The 20295-nt window shown below is 36.4% G+C and overlaps 7 protein-coding genes across 8 annotated transcripts; 2 read left to right on the forward strand and 5 right to left on the reverse strand.

Annotated features, from left to right (window-relative positions):
- Positions 1-264: 264 nt before the first annotated feature.
- On the reverse strand, positions 265-1244 carry LOC129246155 (uncharacterized). Its single transcript, XM_054884727.1, has 2 exons — positions 1128-1244; positions 265-1068 (listed from the first exon to the last, which is right to left on the reverse strand). The coding sequence occupies exons 1-2, from the start codon at positions 1146-1148 to the stop codon at positions 265-267; spliced, it is 825 nt and encodes a 274-aa protein (XP_054740702.1). The 5' UTR covers positions 1149-1244.
- Positions 1245-4925: 3681 nt separating this feature from the next.
- Positions 4926-8578, reverse strand: LOC129245360 (probable nucleoporin Nup54). Its single transcript, XM_054883473.1, has 7 exons — positions 8295-8578; positions 7676-7792; positions 7343-7609; positions 6915-7284; positions 6281-6842; positions 6094-6213; positions 4926-6033 (listed from the first exon to the last, which is right to left on the reverse strand). Exons 1-7 carry the CDS (start codon positions 8347-8349, stop codon positions 5812-5814), a joined length of 1713 nt encoding a protein of 570 aa, XP_054739448.1. The 5' UTR covers positions 8350-8578; the 3' UTR covers positions 4926-5811.
- Positions 8579-10705: 2127 nt separating this feature from the next.
- LOC129244700 (transcription elongation factor SPT4) lies at positions 10706-13275 on the forward strand. The gene is made up of 3 exons (XM_054882488.1): positions 10706-10901; positions 10977-11139; positions 12970-13275. The coding sequence occupies exons 1-3, from the start codon at positions 10833-10835 to the stop codon at positions 13086-13088; spliced, it is 351 nt and encodes a 116-aa protein (XP_054738463.1). The 5' UTR covers positions 10706-10832; the 3' UTR covers positions 13089-13275.
- A 104-nt stretch (positions 13276-13379) lies between these two features.
- Positions 13380-14964, reverse strand: LOC129244699 (uncharacterized). Of its 2 annotated transcripts, none has more exons than XM_054882486.1 (2): positions 14857-14964; positions 13380-14779 (listed from the first exon to the last, which is right to left on the reverse strand). In XM_054882486.1, the coding sequence occupies exon 2, from the start codon at positions 14703-14705 to the stop codon at positions 13524-13526; it is 1182 nt and encodes a 393-aa protein (XP_054738461.1). In that variant the 5' UTR covers positions 14706-14779; positions 14857-14964; the 3' UTR covers positions 13380-13523. The 2 variants fall into 2 exon arrangements, with proteins under 2 accessions (XP_054738461.1, XP_054738460.1); XM_054882485.1 differs by having other exon boundaries at positions 14845-14960.
- Positions 14965-15335: 371 nt separating this feature from the next.
- On the reverse strand, positions 15336-15996 carry LOC129244701 (uncharacterized). The gene is made up of 2 exons (XM_054882489.1): positions 15917-15996; positions 15336-15695 (listed from the first exon to the last, which is right to left on the reverse strand). Exon 2 carries the CDS (start codon positions 15608-15610, stop codon positions 15344-15346), a length of 267 nt encoding a protein of 88 aa, XP_054738464.1. The 5' UTR covers positions 15611-15695; positions 15917-15996; the 3' UTR covers positions 15336-15343.
- Positions 15997-16924: 928 nt separating this feature from the next.
- LOC129245540 (complex III assembly factor LYRM7) lies at positions 16925-17662 on the forward strand. Its single transcript, XM_054883750.1, has 4 exons — positions 16925-17032; positions 17088-17231; positions 17291-17372; positions 17431-17662. Exons 1-4 carry the CDS (start codon positions 17012-17014, stop codon positions 17583-17585), a joined length of 402 nt encoding a protein of 133 aa, XP_054739725.1. The 5' UTR covers positions 16925-17011; the 3' UTR covers positions 17586-17662.
- Positions 17652-19530, reverse strand: LOC129245539 (peptidyl-prolyl cis-trans isomerase sig-7). The gene is made up of 2 exons (XM_054883749.1): positions 19041-19530; positions 17652-18979 (listed from the first exon to the last, which is right to left on the reverse strand). Exons 1-2 carry the CDS (start codon positions 19432-19434, stop codon positions 17673-17675), a joined length of 1701 nt encoding a protein of 566 aa, XP_054739724.1. The 5' UTR covers positions 19435-19530; the 3' UTR covers positions 17652-17672.
- Positions 19531-20295: the final 765 nt, after the last annotated feature.

The raw sequence follows: 20295 nt of genomic DNA on the forward strand, positions 1-20295 counted from the left end.
CAAGGAAATGTAACTTCTTTTTATATATATAGAAAACCTAATATCCAAAGCATTTAAGTGGTTTGGCAAAAGTCTCAAATAGAGAGAACTGGGTATCATTCTTAAGTATTTTTCAACGACATATATATTTCGAAATCAAGAAACTTTAAATGTGTTGATTTTATTTGCAATAAGGCTCTACGCACGTATTGTTTACATATATTTACAACATATGTATGTACGATGTATTACAATGTGATAATAAATTATGACTGAACTCTTGTACTAAACTTTGGGCACAGTGTACTCCACTTGACCAGCTGCGGCCGCCACCAAATCCTCCTCACCGCCTTCTTCGCCCTGATTAAGAAACTCGTCATTCGCATTTGTGCCAACGCTATCAACATGCTCCTCCTTATGGAGCTGATTATTGGGAATTTTCACTTGCATATCAACGCCAAAAAAAGAGTCATCAAAATTGATACGATTACGTTCATCGTGCAGTAAATACACCGCTTTCGGCAACTGACCACTAGGGTCAGTTAATGCTTCTTTTTCGAATGCATTCAGCCATTTAATATTCACTTGTTTAGTGCCCGCGTTAAATTTTTTGGGCAATTTTTTTGGTTTTGCAGCATAGTAGTCGGTCTGATCACGCCCTTTGACCGGTACTGGCGGCGGAACAATGTGCTCCAATCGCTTACTTTTACCATCCAATTTTCCATTATTATACTCGAACAGAGGCATGTAGAAATTGAATGGCTGCACTTCAGGCGGTTGAATTTGCTGATAAGGCGTCGACACACCAGTAGCGATAACTAAAGACTGTGTTGGACCTTTTTGTGGTGACGGCGTTGTGGTTGTTTCATCTGAGAGGTAGGCATTTGGCCGAAAGAGTTCACCGGCGCGACGTAGCAACGACTCGAAATCCTCAAGTGTTATATAATGTGGTTGCATTAGTTGCATATCCTCAATTGGATATTTAGGTGTGACCGTTCCTGTTATTGCTTGAACACGATGCGTCGATTGTCGTTCAAACTGTTTTGATGGTGCTGCTGTGGAGAGATTCAACACCAAAAACCAAGAGAACTGAATGGAAATAATAGACACTTGAACCAATGAAATTTTAAAAAAATTTTTACACTCACATAAAACACAGTTCTAGTCATCGTTAACGGGTTTACACTTTTTAAACTAACGAAAATCGTATATCCGTTATAATTTTGCTTGGTAACTCGTAATACACATTCGCAACGTCGGAGCGTTAAATAAACCTCCAGCAGTCGCACAATGCCATTTATATCATAGGAAAAACGCCATGACAGAAAAGAAAGCAAATGGGGTAGTTATCCACATATGTATGTATGTAGATATGTATATGTATTTACGTATATGTGAATATGCTTGCCTAACATTTACATCTACCAAAAACGGAAGCTCGGAAGTTGAATGTAGCGCGGGCAGCTCAATTTTGACGAAAACCCGTCTGTATACGAATTGGGAAATTAAGTAAATAGCGCGCTCCTGTAGCCACAAGCTTGCCTCCCCACGGGGAAGTGGAGCTCACATCTTGGCTTGGTTATATAGCTTATTTAGCTGGTTTAAAGTATGTTTTCGTATTATTTGAAAAAAAAAAAAAAAAATACGTTAAATATATGTTCATACACATGTATATATAAAAAAAGTATGCAATCAACTCCAATGCGCAAAAAGTTTTTTTCATAAAGCTGGTCTACAAACTACGCCCAGCCAGCTTCAAACAAAATAGCAGCCAGTAATCGTAATGATGTTAATGTAACACTGGCAAAATTTACTATCAAATGCCACAAAAGCAGCCGCGAAAAGCTTGAGAAAACTGAAACCCACTGTCGCGTGTTTGGTTTGAATGCAATGCGAAGCAAAACAAAGATGCGATTGTTTGAGCTGGAGCTGGTAGATGCAGAAAAACAAGTCACACAGCTTGAGTCAATTGTTGCGGTTCAACATGCACATACATACATACATATAACTTAAAAGAGGAAAGACATCCATCTATGAATATTCATATATGCATGTACATATGTGTGCATGTACATACACAAACAAAAGATTGTAGACATACTCATATTTAACTTAAAAAATAAAAATAAACTGAATACCCAATTTAAAGAGCGATCTTTTATATCTAAATGTGGTCAGTAATTCCAGTATAAAAATGACGATTCAAAAATTTTCCTGCCTACAAGTTCGCATGAGTACGTTGACATGCTGGCTAAGCTGCATATTTACATACTTTACCATTATAATCACTCGCGAAAGTGACTATTGCATCTCACACCTGCTATAATCACAACGTCAATCTTTGTGAACTTGTTCGCATCTAACTACAAGTTCAAAGTTATTGCAGTCTGATGTTGAGCAAAATCGCTGACAACCGTGGTCCGTGGTCCGTAGTCAATGCAAAAATGTGTGTTTTGGTTTATACGCAAACAGGAAATATTTAAAATTTACACAAATATTCATACAATGCGTATATGCATTTTATAATTATGTATGTATGTACTGTATAATAATACATCCGCCAACATACACTTCTGCTTGCGCAATTAGGCCACAAAAACGACAGGGAACGAGAATTCATAAAAATTGAAATTCATTGGTAAATTAAAGTAAAAAGTTCGATATGGGTTTCGTTAAGCTCCAAAACCTTATCTCAGTGACTCGCACCTTCTTTAGACTAGTACTTTGTTGGAAAACACTTTGGTAAAATTGCTTCTCTACGCTTGCTCATTCCAAGTGTCAGTGTCTTAAATAGATCCGAAGTAGTTTTGCTACATTCATCCGTTATAGTTGCTCATAATGAAATCTCATTCGCGCAATTTTCTTAAAGCAACTACCCCTTTAATAACTCCTCGTACATTTTCTATAGCGCTTAGGTCTGCGGCTTTCGATATTGTTGATTTCAACTATTCTTTAAGACTCCTTTAGTAGTAGTTGAAGCCGTTTTCTTACTGCAAATTCCAAGCTATCGGTAACTTATCACCGAATTTCCCATGCTAAAAATTCCATGTATGCTCTGGTATGATCTGGCAACTCGTAAATTTGCTCCTGATTCGGATACGGTGAAGCATCCCCCTACCATTACTGAAGATCCACCATGTTTTACTAGCATATTACAGAATTTGAGAGATGGTCTTTGAAACGTTCGGTTTTACCGATTAAGGTAATGTTCTTGTGATGGACTGCGGACTGTTCAAACTAATATAGTTACACTATAACACTTGTCAAGTGTCGTCTTTACCGACTTTTTAATGTGCAAATTGTGCGGCCGCCGTAGCCGAATGGGTTGGTGCGTGATTACCATTCGGAATTCACAGATAGAACGTTGGTTCGAGTCTCGGTGAAACCAAAATTAATAAAAACATTTTTCTCCCCTCGGCAGGCAATGGCAAACCTCCGAGTGCATTTCTGCCATGAAAAAACTCCTCATAAAAAATATCTGCCGTTCGGAGTCGGTTTGAAACTGTTGGCCCCTCCATTTGTGGAACAACATCAAGACGCACACCACAAATAGGAGGAGGAGCTCGGCCAAACACCCAAAAAAGGTGTACGCGCCAATTATATATATATATATATAATGTGCAAATTGTCAAAAGCCATGAGCTTTAATTTGATTAAACGTACAAAAAACTAATTTAAAATAATAAATTAATGGAACGTGTCCTTTTTTTGGAAGTCCTTGGAATGGTGCTGGATCTCAGTAATTTCTGCGCAGATAATGGTTTTGGTTTAAATACAGTTAATATATACCAATGCAAAGCTACTTCAATGGTTTTTTGCTGAAACCGAATTTGTGCAGTAGCTTAACTATGTGATCACAAGTGTACGTCCATTCACCCATCAATAATTGGATTACAAAAGGATATGTATAAAAACTACTTGCATAAAAACCATAATTATAATTTCAATTAGGTGATCTAATTGAAGGCAGTGATATATAAAAACAACTGATTTAAAAATCAAAGTACTGCTGAGATAACAAAATTACTAGTTCATACAAAATAGCTGCAAGTAGAAAACTGAACAAACGTAATTGACACATAAAATATATAGTAAAAAAAATGTGTTAGATAATCTCAGTAAGACCAACCACACAAAGGATCGTCATAAAACGGTCCTCATATAGTTTTGGTTGAAGTCTCTTTGGCCGGATATAAATCCAAGAAAAGGGAAATTTTACACGATGTAATTCAATTTCTACGGATAACAATATTTACAGAACAAGCATACAAATATAATTAGTATACACATTAGGCCGGGTCGATTTGTGGGGAGGCAAAAAAATCGCCTATTGTTCTGTAAAAATTATATTCTAGCGATCAAAATAAGAAACTTTACCGAAGGAACCATACCTCTAAAACGAATTCTGATGTCCCCCAATTTGGGTCGACTTTTTAGTTTCTTTTCTATAACTCACTTAAATTAATTTTTTCATTTACATATGTTCTGACTAAATAAATTTCTTAATAGAAAAAATAGATATTATTATTAATAAATAATAAATATTATTATAAATAAATAAAAATAAAGAAAAAACATAGCCATTTAGCTGATTTTTTCATGTAAAGGCCAAAAATGGTGATATTTTGAAATTGGGGGACATCAGAATTCGTTTTAGAGGTATGGTTCCTTCGGTAAAGTTTCTTATTTTGATCCCTACAATATGATTTTCACAGAGCAATGAGCGATTTTTAAATCGACCCGCCCTAATACACATCCTTTGGTAGATGGTTGGTCGAGCTTGACCTCCAATTTCTGTTCAATGTTTTGATGTTGTGCTACCAATTGAAAAAAAAATTACCGTCAACGAACACAGCGAATATGAAACAATGGACCAACAAAATGATAGTCACACACGAAACGACTCAGCTACAGCAAGAACATTTACATTAGCTACTATAATTTTGTATTCTTCTTCATTTAATGACAACTCAGTGATTTTTTTTATTTTTGCTTAATTCAAATATAAAATGTTTCTTTAAAATTTTCTTTATTTCTCAATACTTTCCTTATTTTACAACATCCTTCATCTCAAATAGTCTTCCCCTCTCCTTAGTCATCTATCTTTGCACTTTATACAAATTAAAACCATCACAATGCCTTCAAATTTATTCAATTTAACTAATTCTCAAGGTCCTCTAAAAATTCTTTATTTTAATCTTTTAAAGAATTGTAATTGTAACTCATTGTTGCCTATAGCGTGCTCTTTTGTCCATTTCCGGATAGATACATACAACATAAGTAAATATCGTGCCGGAATGGCAATTTCTATATTTAGTGATTGTGTCGCCTAATTATATTATATGCACTTCGACATACTCCTGGGACTAACCGATGCAGCAGAGTTGCTCTTGTAACTATTATTGAGAGCAGTTTTCAGTGAAGCTCATCAAATGGGCTCTAATAACGCAAAATATAATAATAATTACCCCTTTTGTATATACCAATTTGATTTTAAATTATTCAAAATATCAGCATATTAAGCAACTTATACTCTTATATAATTGCATCTTTAAACAGTTGAGGGCGTGGTCAAGGGGCAAGATATATTCTCAGCAAATCGATGAACGATTGAACTGCTAACTCCATTATGATTGCCTATGTTTTTTTTTATTGAAAAACTCACTGCACTTGTAGTACAAGCTGCAAAAGTAGAAGCTCAAATATCGACACCTTTAGCTCCGATACAAAACCCCGAACCAGGGTGGCAAGAGTACTTCCCTGTTGACTTCAGAGATGAGAAAATGGTGTGATGAAAGATGTTTCACTATATTAACCGAAGACAAAAAACTTCTAAACTCGCACCAACTCCGGCATGCCTTCGATGATAATTTGTAAAGCTTTCAAGTCTTTTGTTACAGTATCTGTTAGTACTTCCATCGCTTTTTGCTGCATAGCCAAAAATGACTTCATTTCCTCCTCACTCTCTTTATCAATAGCATATTCACTGCCTCCGGTGAAAGCATATTGATTGCGTTGCATACGCATTTGGGATAATAATTCGCTGAGACGTCCCTGTAAAAGGCAAAATATTAATGTGACATATAACCATTGGAATAGGAAGCATATACATGCCTTAAATTGGGTTGGTGCTGAAACTAAGGCCTGCATATTTTCAAGCTTTGTTCGTAGCGCCTCCTCTTCTGGTGTCAATGCCAATCCGATTTTGCGTGTGCACTCTTGTTTTACAATGATCTATTTAACAGAACAAAAAAAATTAAATGATTACATTTTTCCCATATTAAAACCAAATTTTAATTACTTTTAATATATCATGGCTCAATTCTGCTAATTTCCGCTTGTGCTCCATTATTTTTGCTGTTGCAGCAGAATGTCGTTGTCTCAACGCGGCTAAATCCTTTTCTACTTTCTTCAGATACAGCGCATGTGTTTCCGTTTCAGTCTCCTGGCATTTTGTTCGCCATTTGAGGTCATAGAAACCAATCATTGGTACTGGTATGAACTTCGTTTTGTCTGGATTATCGACTTTAGCTTGACCCCACATACGCGGATCAATACCCTTTGGAGGGTTCTCCAAATATTCTTTTAGTTGGTCTTCGTCGGGCAGCACCAGCGCCAGCACTTCTGCGATACCAAGATTGGCTAATTGTGCTTTTACATTCGGTTGATTAAGGTAGTTTGAAACTTCGGTTGCGAGTATACGTTTTGTTTCATTGGGCGCCATTTGGGATCGCTCCTCAAGGTATATTACTATTTGACATTTTTTCTCCTCATGTTCTTTGATGGACTCAATGTTTATAGCGAGGTTTGGTTTATTACCGAAAATACTATTGAGTGAGGTGACAATTTGCTGCTGTTGGACTCTGAAAGTATTTTTTAAATAATAATTACTTGATATAGTATTTGTATAGGCAATTAATGAATGCTATTCTTACTTCACGTCTGCCAACAATTTGTTAAAATTTAAGGCGACCAATCCCATTTTATTATCTTTGCCTGGCAAGCGACTATAGCCCATTGCCTTAAAACGACATAGATAGTTTTGGGGTGTAATTTCCACCGGCACCGCATTTTGTGAGTAAAATGACTTTCCAGTACCCCACATGGCCTGCAAGTAGTTCCATTTGGCGATGAGAGTATCGCGCTCATCGCCGTATATCGAAACATTGAAAATGGACTGGGCGAAAGCTTCATCAGGTGATAGTTGGGGCACTTGTTGCTGTTGTTGTCCGAGCATAAAATTCGTTGCACCACTGAAGCCACCAAATCCTGGAGTAACAGTTGTAACGGCAGGCTTACCAAAATCTAAACATACTCTTATTAAGGAACACATTTTTTACTGTCTTAAGAAATGTGTGTATACTTGAACCAAATGTACTGCCGCCGGTGCCAAACCCTCCAAAAGCATTTGTTTGTGTACCAAATCCACCAAAGGCTGGAGCTGTAGACGTCGTTGAAGTCGCACCAAAACCCCCAAAGCCAGAACCACTAGTGGCGGCATTAGTCCCGAAACCACCAAAAGCAGGTGCTGTAGATGTGGCTGCTCCAAAGCCACCGAAACCAGTTGTATTGGTAGCTGTTGCCGTACCACCAAATAGGGAGGGTGCAGATGTTGCCGCGGCGCCAAAACCTATGCTCAAAATGTATAGTCCAAATTAAATTAAATTCAATTAAACTCTAGAATTGTGGCATTTACCAGTAGCACCAAAAGCTGATGTACCAAAGGCAGGTGCTGCTGCTGACGTTGCTGCGGTGCCAAAACCAGGAGCCGCTGCCGTACTGCCAGTGCCGAATGATGAGAAGAGGCCGCCGGCTATTGCGAGTAATGTTTAAGTATAATGCTCAAATTATATTCAAATAGATCAAGTAATGATTAAAATTAAAAAAAAAACGAGTACACTACAACCGAAACATTGCTTATCAGCTTTTACTGCAAAGCAGACTTTCATCTCAGCATTTTCAGTAGTCTTTCTATTATTCGAAGGGGTTGTTGTCGCAAGTAAAATACTGAATAGCGTCGTAATGTGTATAGTGTTATCAGTCGTTCTACTCGCATTTCTTGCACCAATTGGTTATGTTGGCTATGTAGCTTACAAAAAAGGGTAATTTTTTCACTTGTGAAATAAATTTATTAACGGAAAGTTTATTTTTAGGATCAATATAAGAGAAGTTCGCATAAACAGCATAGATGATGTGAAACGTCTGCTGATCCCACCAAGAGCGGATCGACCATTAAAGTATCTTCAAAAAGCGGCTTGAGCTCAATAAAACTTTATAATCACATTTCACAACGCAACCATTCTCTAGAAACTTACGTTTAGCGGGCGTGCTTGTAGCACCTAATGAAGTGTTCCCGCCGAAAAATGACATTTCGCCAGACTGCAACTTTCTTATCACGTCTTTATAATTTCACAATTTTCACAATGCAGTTATTTATAATTTTGTATTGCACAAAATTTCGTTATTAGCCAAAAAGTTTATTTTTACATTTATTTTTCTATTTTATCTTCAACTTTATATTGGCGCTTCCGCAAGCAAATACAAAGTATCATTTGTCGATCAGAATTTCACCACGAGTTACAAATTTATCTGAAAACCAGCTGTTCGGGTGACAATGAATCAAATTTGAAGCATACCGTTCATTATAGGGCTTTCACAACGAGCTCATTCAAGTAGTAATCATTATTTGTCAACATCTGTCGTGTATTATGTTTTGCAAAATTTGTAATTAGTTAATTGTAATTGTCAATATAGCACTTAACAAGTTGGTTGGTGGCATTTTCCTGGTTCTTAGCAAAGCTTTTGACTCCATTAATCATGGTATTCTCCTTCAAAAATTAAAATTTTATGGTTTTTCGGACAGCGCTGTCAGTCTAATCAGGAGTTACTTGAATAACCGCAAGCAATATGTTATCATTAACGGGGAAGTCAGTGACTCAAAATTTATTAATATAGGCGTTCCCCAAGGCTCCGTTCTTGGTCCCTTATTATTTTTATTACATATATTTAAATGATATCTCCAAGTTACCCCTAAGAGGAAAAATATTTTTATTTGCGGACGATTGCTCTATTTTCTATCCAGGTGGTAACACTAAAGAAATTAGACTAAACATTGAGGCGGATTTGATCATTCTCGATGAGTTCTTTAGACTAAATAAACTTTTATTAAATATTAATAAGACGAATGTTGTATGTTTCCGAAGTAGAAGGAAGCCAGTGGCCACTCTGGCATTCTCCATAACGGAATTCTGTTTAACGAGGTGAATTGTGTTAAATTCCTGGGTGTTAAAATAGGTTATATCTTGAGTTGGAATGACCACGTTAACTTTATGGAACGGAAACTATCAATGGTTAACGGTTTCCTTTATAAGGTTAGAAATAACCTCTCAACTGAAACTAAAAAATTTATCTACATACTTTGGTCTAGCTCATTGCCACATCACATATGCCAATAGTACATGAGCTTCTTATAATAACGTTCATAACATTCAAGTGATGCAAAATAGTATGCTCTACCGCATCAATACCACTCAGTAGACTTATATGCAAACTGTCGAATTTTGCCTGTAAAATTAGTGCACAGATTCCAATTATTATGTCACATCCACAAAATTATGAAAAATTATGCACATAGGTATGAAACTAGAAACAGAGACAACCTTGTTGTCTCCCGCTCGGTAAATAGGATCTAATCTCGAAATATTTCACACAACGGTGTTCGTTGGTACAATGAGCTTGATAATTCACTGAAGAATTTAAATAATATGATGCTTTTCAGGAAGCAATTAAAAGAGCACTTATTAGAAAGAGCAAGTTTACAATGAGCGTTATAAATTGAAATACATAAATTCGTAATGAAAATTCGCTATGTAAATACGTTTATAAATGTAATTATTCTTTTTTTTCCACACTAGCTAATTAAAATGTTATCTAGTTGCTTGTTTATTTAGTTCGTAAGACCCTATGGTTGAACTTTTGTTAATCTTAAGAATTACTATTGTATAAATTGAATTGGCTTCATAATAGAAAAAAAAATAAAAAAAATTTAGCGAAAAAATATTAAATACCATTTGAAGCACCTCATAAGAAACCATCTCCGGTATTCGGAGGTGGCGTACAAGTTTAGGTGTTTCGACTTTTGGAAAAAATTATAAGTCGCACTCCACAGATAGCAGGAGAAGGGCTAAACACTCGAGCAACTAAGAACCTTTCTATATTACAACTGTCAAGGGAAATACGCTGTTTTGAGCATTTTACACAACTTATAATTTCATACAAATTTTGACAGCTGTTTCAGGCTAAGTTCAAGTTTACGAGGCATTTAAGCATTTAGACTACTAATTTTTTGCATAAACCATTTTATTTAAAAGTTTTGCTTAAGTGTTTAACTCTTATATGTATACAACAAGAATTTTTTTTTTTTGTGTTTTTTGTTTATTAAAAAAATATATTCACAAGTTAACGAATAAATGGCAGGTAGGTGAAATGGTTGAAATGCCGGTCTGGCACTCCTCAAGTAGCACTAAAGCGCCGTATTGATACCATTATGAGACCTTCAACAGCCAGAGCTGTTGATATAATGGAAACGAATAACGAGTACTTATATTTTATTTATATTCAAAATATTAAGCACAATGTACCTTAGAGTTTAAAATCACATCAAACACTCTGTGTTAAAAATACACCACGATTGGTGTATAAAATTTCAGCAAGGTAATGTTTTTGCTGAAACGAACATATTTGTTTATGCTCGCAAAATTTAGTTAAGCCAACACGTTCATTCGATATTAAACAGAAAAATTAATTTGTTTATGTAACTTAATTATAATTTAACTTTTCTACATTGTTCAAAAATGTCTTTCGATACAATACCAAAAGATTTGCGTGGACTGCGTGCTTGCTTAGTGTGTTCACTTGTGAAGGTAATTAGGACATCCGCCCCATCGGCATTTTCTTCAAATAAAAAATATGTAATTTTTTAATTTTTATAATATTAGACGTTCGATCAATTCGAATGTGACGGGTGCGATAATTGTGACGAATTCCTGCGTATGAAAAACAACAAAGATAATGTATATGATCACACAAGTAATAATTTTGATGGCATTATTTCGCTGATGAGTCCAGAAGATTCTTGGGTAGCGAAATGGCAGCGTTTGGGTGAGTTAAAACTTTTGAAATACCCTAAGTTTTTTTCTTAAAGTAGGTTAATAACAATATTTTGGTGCATACACCTATGAAGGTTTTTTGATCAAGCGCTTCAAATTCAACATTTTGTTAAATCTTTGATGACGTTTGATATGTAGGTAATAGCCATGGTTTTAATTTATATGTATGTGTGTGCATGTATGTATGTAAAGTGCAGGTGATAATTTAGATACGTATACATAAATGCATAAAACCAAATTTGAGCCATTTATATCGCCTATTCTTTTTGATCGGCGTATCCATGATGGGTGATCGTAGCATACAAACGTTAGCCACACGGCTGTCGGCTTTGAGCCCTATTCACTCATATGTCCGAAATAAGCGACTTTTCTTATTTTTATGTCTGTAAGCATGTTCCTTGAAGTTATTCTCATAATTTTTCTATAGCACCACATTCCAGGGGCTTCTAGTCGGTGTATATTTGTAGTTTTCAAGGTCCAGACCTCGCAACCATATAAATGTGTCGACCATAAGTAGCATTTCAGAATTTGTGCCTTTAAATTAATTGGTTTGTCCCGCCGTGTCAGTAGTTTACTAATCTTCATGCAGGCCGCTCTAGAAGTTTCTATTAGTTTAGTTTACTGCTTTACTCTATTACTACTACAACAACAACAACAGAAGTTTGTATTCAAACTCTTTTTTCATGATCATTGTCCCATAGGCCGTTCAGCCATACTCCTAGATATTTGAAGTTGCTTATTTCCTATTGTTAGTCTCTGCGGCTTCTACTTACAATAATAAATTTTGAAATGAAGAAGGCTTTCGACACAGTCGACCACTCCACGTACTAGATGACACGCCGGGACTGAAGATATGGTCCGCGAATTATCTGAATGGTCGGCATACGTCAGTAATTTTTCGAGATCAGCTCGAAGCAGCATAAAGCAAGGTAAACCGCAGGGTTGTGTACTTTCAACCTTGCTTTTCGACTTCTACATCTCAAAGCTCTCCCAACCACAAAAGGGAGTCACACACGCTATGGCAGACCAATATCGACCGTTAACAACCCCAAAATTCTGGGTGTTACCTTGCTCTCCTTTTCAGCGCACATAAACGCAATTGTCGCTAAGGTCAAAAACAGCAACAAGGTCCTCAAATCGCTAGCCGGTAACACTTTGATTTAAAGACAAAGAAATGTTGTTAGCGACATTTAAAGCTAGTTCTGAATAATGCTGCGGCTGTCTGGCCGCCTGGCACCAATGATATGCAGTGGACAGAGTTCCAGACCTGTCAAAAACCGCAATCACGACAGCAACAGGATGCCTCCTGATGCTCCCCTGTAACACCTTCACAACGAGGCTTCCATTCTCCCGGCTATGGAGGATAGCAAGCAATTTCTACTATGGTGCTACCGAAGGTATAGCCTCTGCAGACATTTACTATAGCTTGAGCCAACCACCTCCCAGGCATATAAGGAGGCATCTCTTCAACTAATCGACAACTACTGAACGGGACAGTGTTTAGACGGACAATTAACGGGATTCATCGAGAGACACCGCCTTCTTAAGCTCCCGTCCCCCGAATGTCGTTATCGGAGTCCAACCACTACCCACCCGCTTAACCTTGGAACAATTACATTCTACTAAACTCCTACCTATCCGGAATTAACCCCGACACACCCAACACATGTCCAGCATCTAATTCAGCTTGGTTTAGTAAACTTCTACAACACCATTTCTTTCTTTTTTTACCAAATCAAAAATGACGTTTAGCGCACTTCCAATGTCAAAGTAATATTTCATTAAAGTGATTTAAAAATTTAATTCTTATTATCTTTTGCAGGACGCTTTACTCGTGGCATCTACGCTATCTCGGTATCAGGCAACCTTCCTCAAGCAACACTCCGTGAAATGAAAAGTCGCGGTATTCCCTACAGATCGAGAGACACTAGCCAGCGTTAAACTACTCTAATAATATAAGAATAATAATTAATAAAAAAAACTATGAAATGATGTACAAAAGTTATTTTTATTGTAATTATAAAGCACATTACAAAAAGTACAAATAGTAAGTACAGTAAAATTCGCAAAGTTGACCACAAAATTTAATACAAATTAAAACAAACTCATATGCGTACATATGTATGTGCATACATACATACATGTTTTCCTAAATGTGTTAATTTTTATCCAGTTTTTTCTTGAATTCAATGCAAACTCTAATTGTGTTTTTTTTTTTTTAAGTAAATTTAATTAAAACAAAACTGTTTTTTTTAACCGTGTAAACTTATCCTGGTTTTACATATTTATTCGAAATCAAGAATAGTGATAAGTATACTAAGGTGATTTTTAAATTTGAAGCAACAAGTTAATATAAAGATAGTAAGGCAAATTAAATTACTCTTCCAAAGCCAGAATACGTAAGCCGTCGCCACCAGCAGTGGTAGCCTGCACTCCAAACCCAGCAGCCTCCAATTCTTCTTTCAACTTCCAATAAACCTGATTGCTCTCGAAATTTTCTGGTAAAAGCACAATGGCAAAACCTCCCGCACCCGCACCTGTTATTTTGCTAAAAAACCCACGCTTGAAGGCAATAGCAAATATCTGTTCCAATTTGGGATGTGTGACACCAATACCTTTGAGGAGATCGTTGTTAATTTGGAACAATCGCTCAAGTTTTTCAAACTTTTCACTATCATCTTTCGCATTACCAAAGCTTTCATATAACGGTATAGCGCTTGACACTATTTCCTCACAGGCATCCCATATGGAATCCACAACTTTCGGAAATGCCTCCCACAGATGTCGTACTTTAGCAACAATATCAGCAGTGCTACGATTTACACGACTATCTACAAGCATTATATTTAATGGTCGCTGTATATTAAGTGACTGAAAGCCTTGCCCTTTAACAAAACGTAACATTCCACCGTAAGTCACTACAGTATTGTCAACGCCAGATGGTGTACCATGCATAATGCGCTCCGACTCAAACGCCCACTGAGATATAAGTGCTTTATTTTCTAATTTAATGTATGACTGCTCGTCGAAGTGACCTGTAAAAAGTAAAAATGCCGCCGCTACCACTGCGCCAAACGAAGCCGAGCTGCCTAGACCAGAACCAATAGTTAACTCTGTGTCTATGTAGACTTCAAACCCCGATTGTATAGTAAGTTCTGCACTCGGTGCCGAAAGAACTGCTCCTGCCAATAGATAATATATAGACAAAAATGATTTTTGAGCTTGCAGTTGTTTAGGAGAATTGCTGATGGATCCTTCCAATTGTTTCGCGACAACGACACGCACATCCTCAAGCAATTTAGCCGTGCAATCCAATTTACCGCCAGGATATTTGACGCGAAACTCGTTAACAAATTCATTGAACTGCTTCAATTGAATCTCGAATGTGCAATTTAGTGTGTCTAAATTAAAAACACAGACTTGATTTTCTGGTTGTGAATGGAATTTTAATTTCGTTGTAAGTCCCACAGCGGCGGATAACGCTGGCTTTTTGTAGACGACGGCATGCTCGCCGTGAAGAATTACTTTGCCGGGTGCAATAATTTCAAACTTCTTCATGGTTCACCGGCTGTTGCTAACTAGATCAATTTTCAAATTTGTTCAGTTATTCCGTTGTTTACTTGTGTTGTAAACTACAAAAGTAAAAATTCTTTTGTGAAAACAATGCGATCTGATACAGCGTTAATAATCAACCTACTTGTTTACTCACAACAACACAATCTCCTTAATGAGAGTCGGGTTTGCCACGATGGAATAAGATATTAAGATATTTATTAACTAAGCAAAGCCGTATTTTTATGCAAATGGGTTTACTTGACTTTTGGCTCACAGATCGATTATCACTGTACTTTTAGCTTCAAAGATGTCTTACGAGCACTTTGTTTTATTTCTATATATTTGATATTGGTTTCTCTTCAATCCTAGCAGTTAGATTTTCTATGTCTGATCGCGTGTGTTATTTATTACGTAGAAGCAATACTTTCACTTTCTGCTCTTTTTTTAATTTGAAGATCTGTCTTTGTTCGTGTTTTCAGCACTCTTGTTTCATTTATCCGTCCAAGCCGCTTCGTCGACCCAGCTTACTAACTTTAACTGCTGCTGTTACCTGACTGAATGACGCTATAACCTCACAGAAACTTATATTTAGAGTACATGTGTATATGTAGGTATAATAACAGCATGTGGTGACTTTATTTTTATTGCACTGTTTGCTGCACTTTCTCCCACTCTTCGGGTGTGTACGATTTTTGTGAGAATGCGTGTATCTCCTTTAGCTCGTCCGCAAGCGCACTGTTCACTAGGCGATGCTTCTGCAGCAATGTCTTACCACGGAATGCCTCTGAAACAATCGTAACGCTGAATTTACCGCCACAACCGTCTGATTCGTCAATCGCCTTTACATATAGCGCTCCCAGATTATCGGCTAGTTTTTCTTCCAAATGCTTTGCTGTATATTTGCTCATTTTAAGACAAATTTAAAATCCAAATTTCCTCCAATCCCTGCTGCGGTTTCGTTTTCAATTCGTTAGCCGACAGTTCACTACAAAACTAACCAAACAAGTACTTGTTAATCTTTGCATTGATTCTGCATAAATACATATAAATATATAAACGCAACTACAGACATAAATAACTATTAAGGGAAGTAGTTCTCTGTGTTGAACATAAATTGGTTATGACACAAGCTCTCAGTATATTTATACAAATCTACATTGGTACCAAAACCAATATTTCAGGTTTTTTCTTTTTTTTATATATTAACCATTTACCTTTTTTATTTTGGACTCCGTGGGTAACAACTTTTTTTACATTAAGAACGTGAGACGTCAGCTGGGGCTCGAGTCTCGAACTTAAGGAATAGTGATCGGAAATCAATCAATTAATCGATATATCCTAAAAAACTTTGAAATAATAATAGTATTTATATAACCACATACATAATAAGCTATGTAATAACAGATTACTAACAAGCGTAATCGTCTAAAAAATTTAAGTTTTCGTGATAAATAAACTGTTTTATTTGAACTTTATTAATACGTTCACATATGCATTAATCACCTATAAATCCACCAAATTAATCTACCCGTTCACATATGGGAGATTACCTGGAAAATCTACAATCAGCTTTCAATACCGCTTTGAGAGGTTTTTCTTCATAGGAATTATTTTGGTGGAGTATTTCGGTGTTTTTGGTTTCTTTAATTATTATTAACGATATGAAAAAAAGACAAGGAGAAGGAATAGCTAATTTAATTGCGCAATCGGGTGCTAATAATAAACAGTTGGAGGAAATCCGTATGCGACGTTTACTGATTATGATAAATTATGGCAGTAATACGCATTCGTAAGTAATAAGAGGTCAAAACGTTTACGGGCACACGCTTTTTTCTGTGAAATGAATCCCTAATTAATAATATTCAACAAATATTTTATTAGAATTATGTTTACAGACCTGTTTGCTTTGCCGGCATCCATTTCATTTAGCTTTTATTTTGATGTTTCTCCTTACATTCGTAATAATAATTATCGATAAAAAAAAAACACAGGGTTGAATGTTAATAAGTATCGTTATTTTCTGGGATTATTTTATAATCTCAGTTTTGGGAGAGAAATTTTGTATGGGAAATCGCGCTTTTTAATTACGGATTGGAAGTTAAACGCGAAGAAGTAGATCATCTACTTATATGTGAACGTATTATAAGAACACTAAGAAACTAGCTAGAAAAAAACTTATATGCATGACACCTTGTGCAATCAGCTGTGTCAGCTGGTTTTGTAAGGAGTCAGAAAATATTATTTAATATTTTGAAAGCAAGTTACTAAGTTGATTTCACAAATACAAAATTTTTAAGTATAATAATATAATGTCACAACTGCGACGAGAAGTAAGTGAGGATATTTATAGAACCGACACTATTACTCAAATATAAACTTTAAAAGGCTTTAAGGGCATTTAAAAATCTACATCGCACTAGGCAATTCGTGTTTCAAGGGGATACACAAACGCTGGAAGCTGGGCGCAAAGAGATAAACGAACACTTTCGGAAAAATTGCAATGAGACAAATGAAAATGAAATTAAAAAGGTTTAAAAAAATTTGAACGTTTAAATTAATAGTGCCATTTAAAAATCTTCATAATGCAGATGATACAGTTAGCGAACGATGTCAGCAAAGAATTACGATCAAACGTTATACAAGCAGTACAGGAAAAAGGAGACGTGTTCCGTAAGTTGACAATTTCGTTCTGCTAATTCGTATTATTATATTATTATTTACTGATTAGATTTGCGTATCACAGAAGAAACAACACGGTTGGACAATGTTGTCTTTAATCCAGACGCAATAATAGAGCAAATAACCCCACGTAAAGGCAGGACTGTTAGTGGTGCTTGCGGAGGGCAGAATATTGCAGACGACAAAATAATCGATTCTAAGTAACCTTTACAGTAAAATTAATTTAAATAAAATTCCGTTCTACTCGTCTTTAAAATTCATTTAGCCATATTAATTGAAAATCGACGTATTTTATTTCGAATGCTTTCTTTTACTTTTATGAGACTTGCTTTTAGCCTTTTTCTTTTTAACTACTTTATTTTTACGTTTCTGCCGTTTTCCTTTAGTAGATGAATCACTTGATTTATCATTGCTGGTACTGGTGTCTGTGCTGGATGATTCACTTTTCGACTCGCTACTGGAGCTATCGCTGTCATCACTTGATGATGTGCTTACTCTTCTACTGCGCTTCGATTTATATTTAGATCTTAATCTGTCATCACTTCTTTCTGAATGTCGTTTCTTATCTAGTTTACTTCCATTACTTCTGGGGTCAACATAATCCCGCTGTCTAGTTTTATCGTAAGTATACCGTTTGTCTGATGATTCTGTATATTTGTTGTGTCTTTGTCTTTCTGGTGAATATTTTTTTTGCAGTTCTCCACTACGACTAGGCGACTTTCTACGTAGATGTCTGCTGTTTTCATCAAATGATCGTTCTTGTCTGCGCCAATGACTTTCATAATTCGAACGATCTCGTATATATCTGTGATTATCTCTTCGATGGCGTTCCCTGTCTCGTTGCTCACGGTGACGCTCTTCACGTGCTAAACGACGCTCGGTTGAGTTCATACGATTCGCACGCTCCCTTTCATCTCCATTTCCAACTTTGTCGTTCGTTTTCTGTTTTTTGATAGGCTCCCGTAAGTTATCAAACTCACTGTTTTTCAACGAACCTTCAACTCCACGCCCTTTCCCCCGCCATTTCACTTTCGCAACTGACTGAGAAAAGTCCACATGTATACGACGATCGTCAATTAGTACGTTATCCATTTTAAAATAAGCCGCCTCGCACGCTTTCTGATCCTCAAACTCAACAAATGCATACTGCAATGAGTCGCCTGTTTTTCTATCACGAATTACTTCACAACTTTTTACTTTACCAAAACGACTAAATATTATTTCTAAATCATCATCGGTTGTGACTGGATTCAATTTACAAACGAATAGCACATTCTCTGGTGGCGCCATTTCTGCATCGGGCAAATCACCAACAATCTCAAGAATGGTTGCGCGTGCTTTTGCCTCACGCTCGGCGAGAATCTCTTGTAATTCTGCTGCAGTTTTATCATCTCCATCATTAATATCCTCATCTGCTGCAATACGACCATTTTGTAAGCGTTCGGCAGTGGGCGACGGCGACCGACTTGGCAATCTTAAATTACGTGGGTCTGGAAAAGGATCTTCTAATATGACGGTGTGAGTAATACGAATATCTTGATACGGCCGAAAGTTTTCATCTACAATTGCCTCATTTAATTTCCTAAGCGTCTCGTGACCTGTAATAGTGATATACTAATTAGGTATATTTAACACTATAATTTCATAGTTTTTGCTTACCTTCGACCACTTCGCCAATAACACAGTGTATACCATCCAAAGAAGATAAATTTGGTGCCAATGTGAAGAAAAACTGTGACCCTACTAAGTTTTTCCCAGCTGAAACCAGCGACAGAAGTCCAGCAGATGCATGATAAATCTTTGGTAATGATTCTGCTTCGAAAAATCGCTTTCCAACTCCGTCTAATTCACCCCAAATCGAACTACCGCCATTACTCACGCCAGTAGGATCACCGGTTTGTGCAATAAAACCTCGCTCGATAGTATGGAATAGATTATAATTGTAGTATTTAATTTTGCATAGCTTAATGAAATTCAAACAAGAAACAGGGCGTTCGTCCACAAATAGATCGACTGTAATATCACCTATCGTAGTTTCAATAACTATAGACATTTTTCCTGCATTTACTATAAAATACCAAAAAGACCAAAATTAAATTCGCAATAAAAGGGAAAGAAAATTATAACGTAGATGTTAAAATACTGCATGGAGTTGTGAAAAAGCAGGGTGACAAATTAAGTCAAGGCGAATTGAGTACTGAAGGTGGCGTCTTCCCGAAACAGTTACTTTATTTCTCGCTAGTTTGTGAAGTCTGACGTCAGACTTCTTTCCAATACAAGACAAACAAACAAAAGACGGAGAAATTATATGTTTGTGAAAATTCAGATAATGCCTTGGTTATATTGTGATTTATCAGATTTAAATCAAAGAAACGAATGAAAATGAAGTGTCGCGTATTAAATTATGAAAGCATAAATAAATATAAAACCTCCAAATGCAGTTTTTTGCGTTTTTATGCGAAAGGCACGCTGGCAATTGAGTGTGTGTGTATGCTTCCTCTGTTTCGTCTACTCTTCCTCTTCATAAACAAGTAATTCCCCTTCCTCGTGTTTATAAATTCATTGAGTCTGATGATACAGCGAATTCGGAAGGCGCAACCTTGTATACTATCATCCTTGCAAAGAAATGGTGTTCCGTTAACACGGTGCACAGAATACGAATGTATAAGCTTATAACCAAAGCTCCCTGCTTCATGCCAATTTTGTGTCAAGCAAATTTTTATCCCGATTTTGAAGTTGGTCTACAATTACGTTCCCATAACAGTTGGTTCTACGTAACGACTCAAATTCCTCATATTTGGAATGTGTATGCTGCTACAGCAACAAATAACAACAACCATAAATTATATTAAAACCTACTCTCCCTTCAATAAGCATTCATTCTAGAATATATTTCACGTCCAACAAAAACCTG

The sequence above is a fragment of the Anastrepha obliqua genome, chromosome 4 (assembly GCF_027943255.1).
Source record: "Anastrepha obliqua isolate idAnaObli1 chromosome 4, idAnaObli1_1.0, whole genome shotgun sequence".
Lineage (NCBI taxonomy): Eukaryota > Metazoa > Arthropoda > Insecta > Diptera > Tephritidae > Anastrepha > Anastrepha obliqua.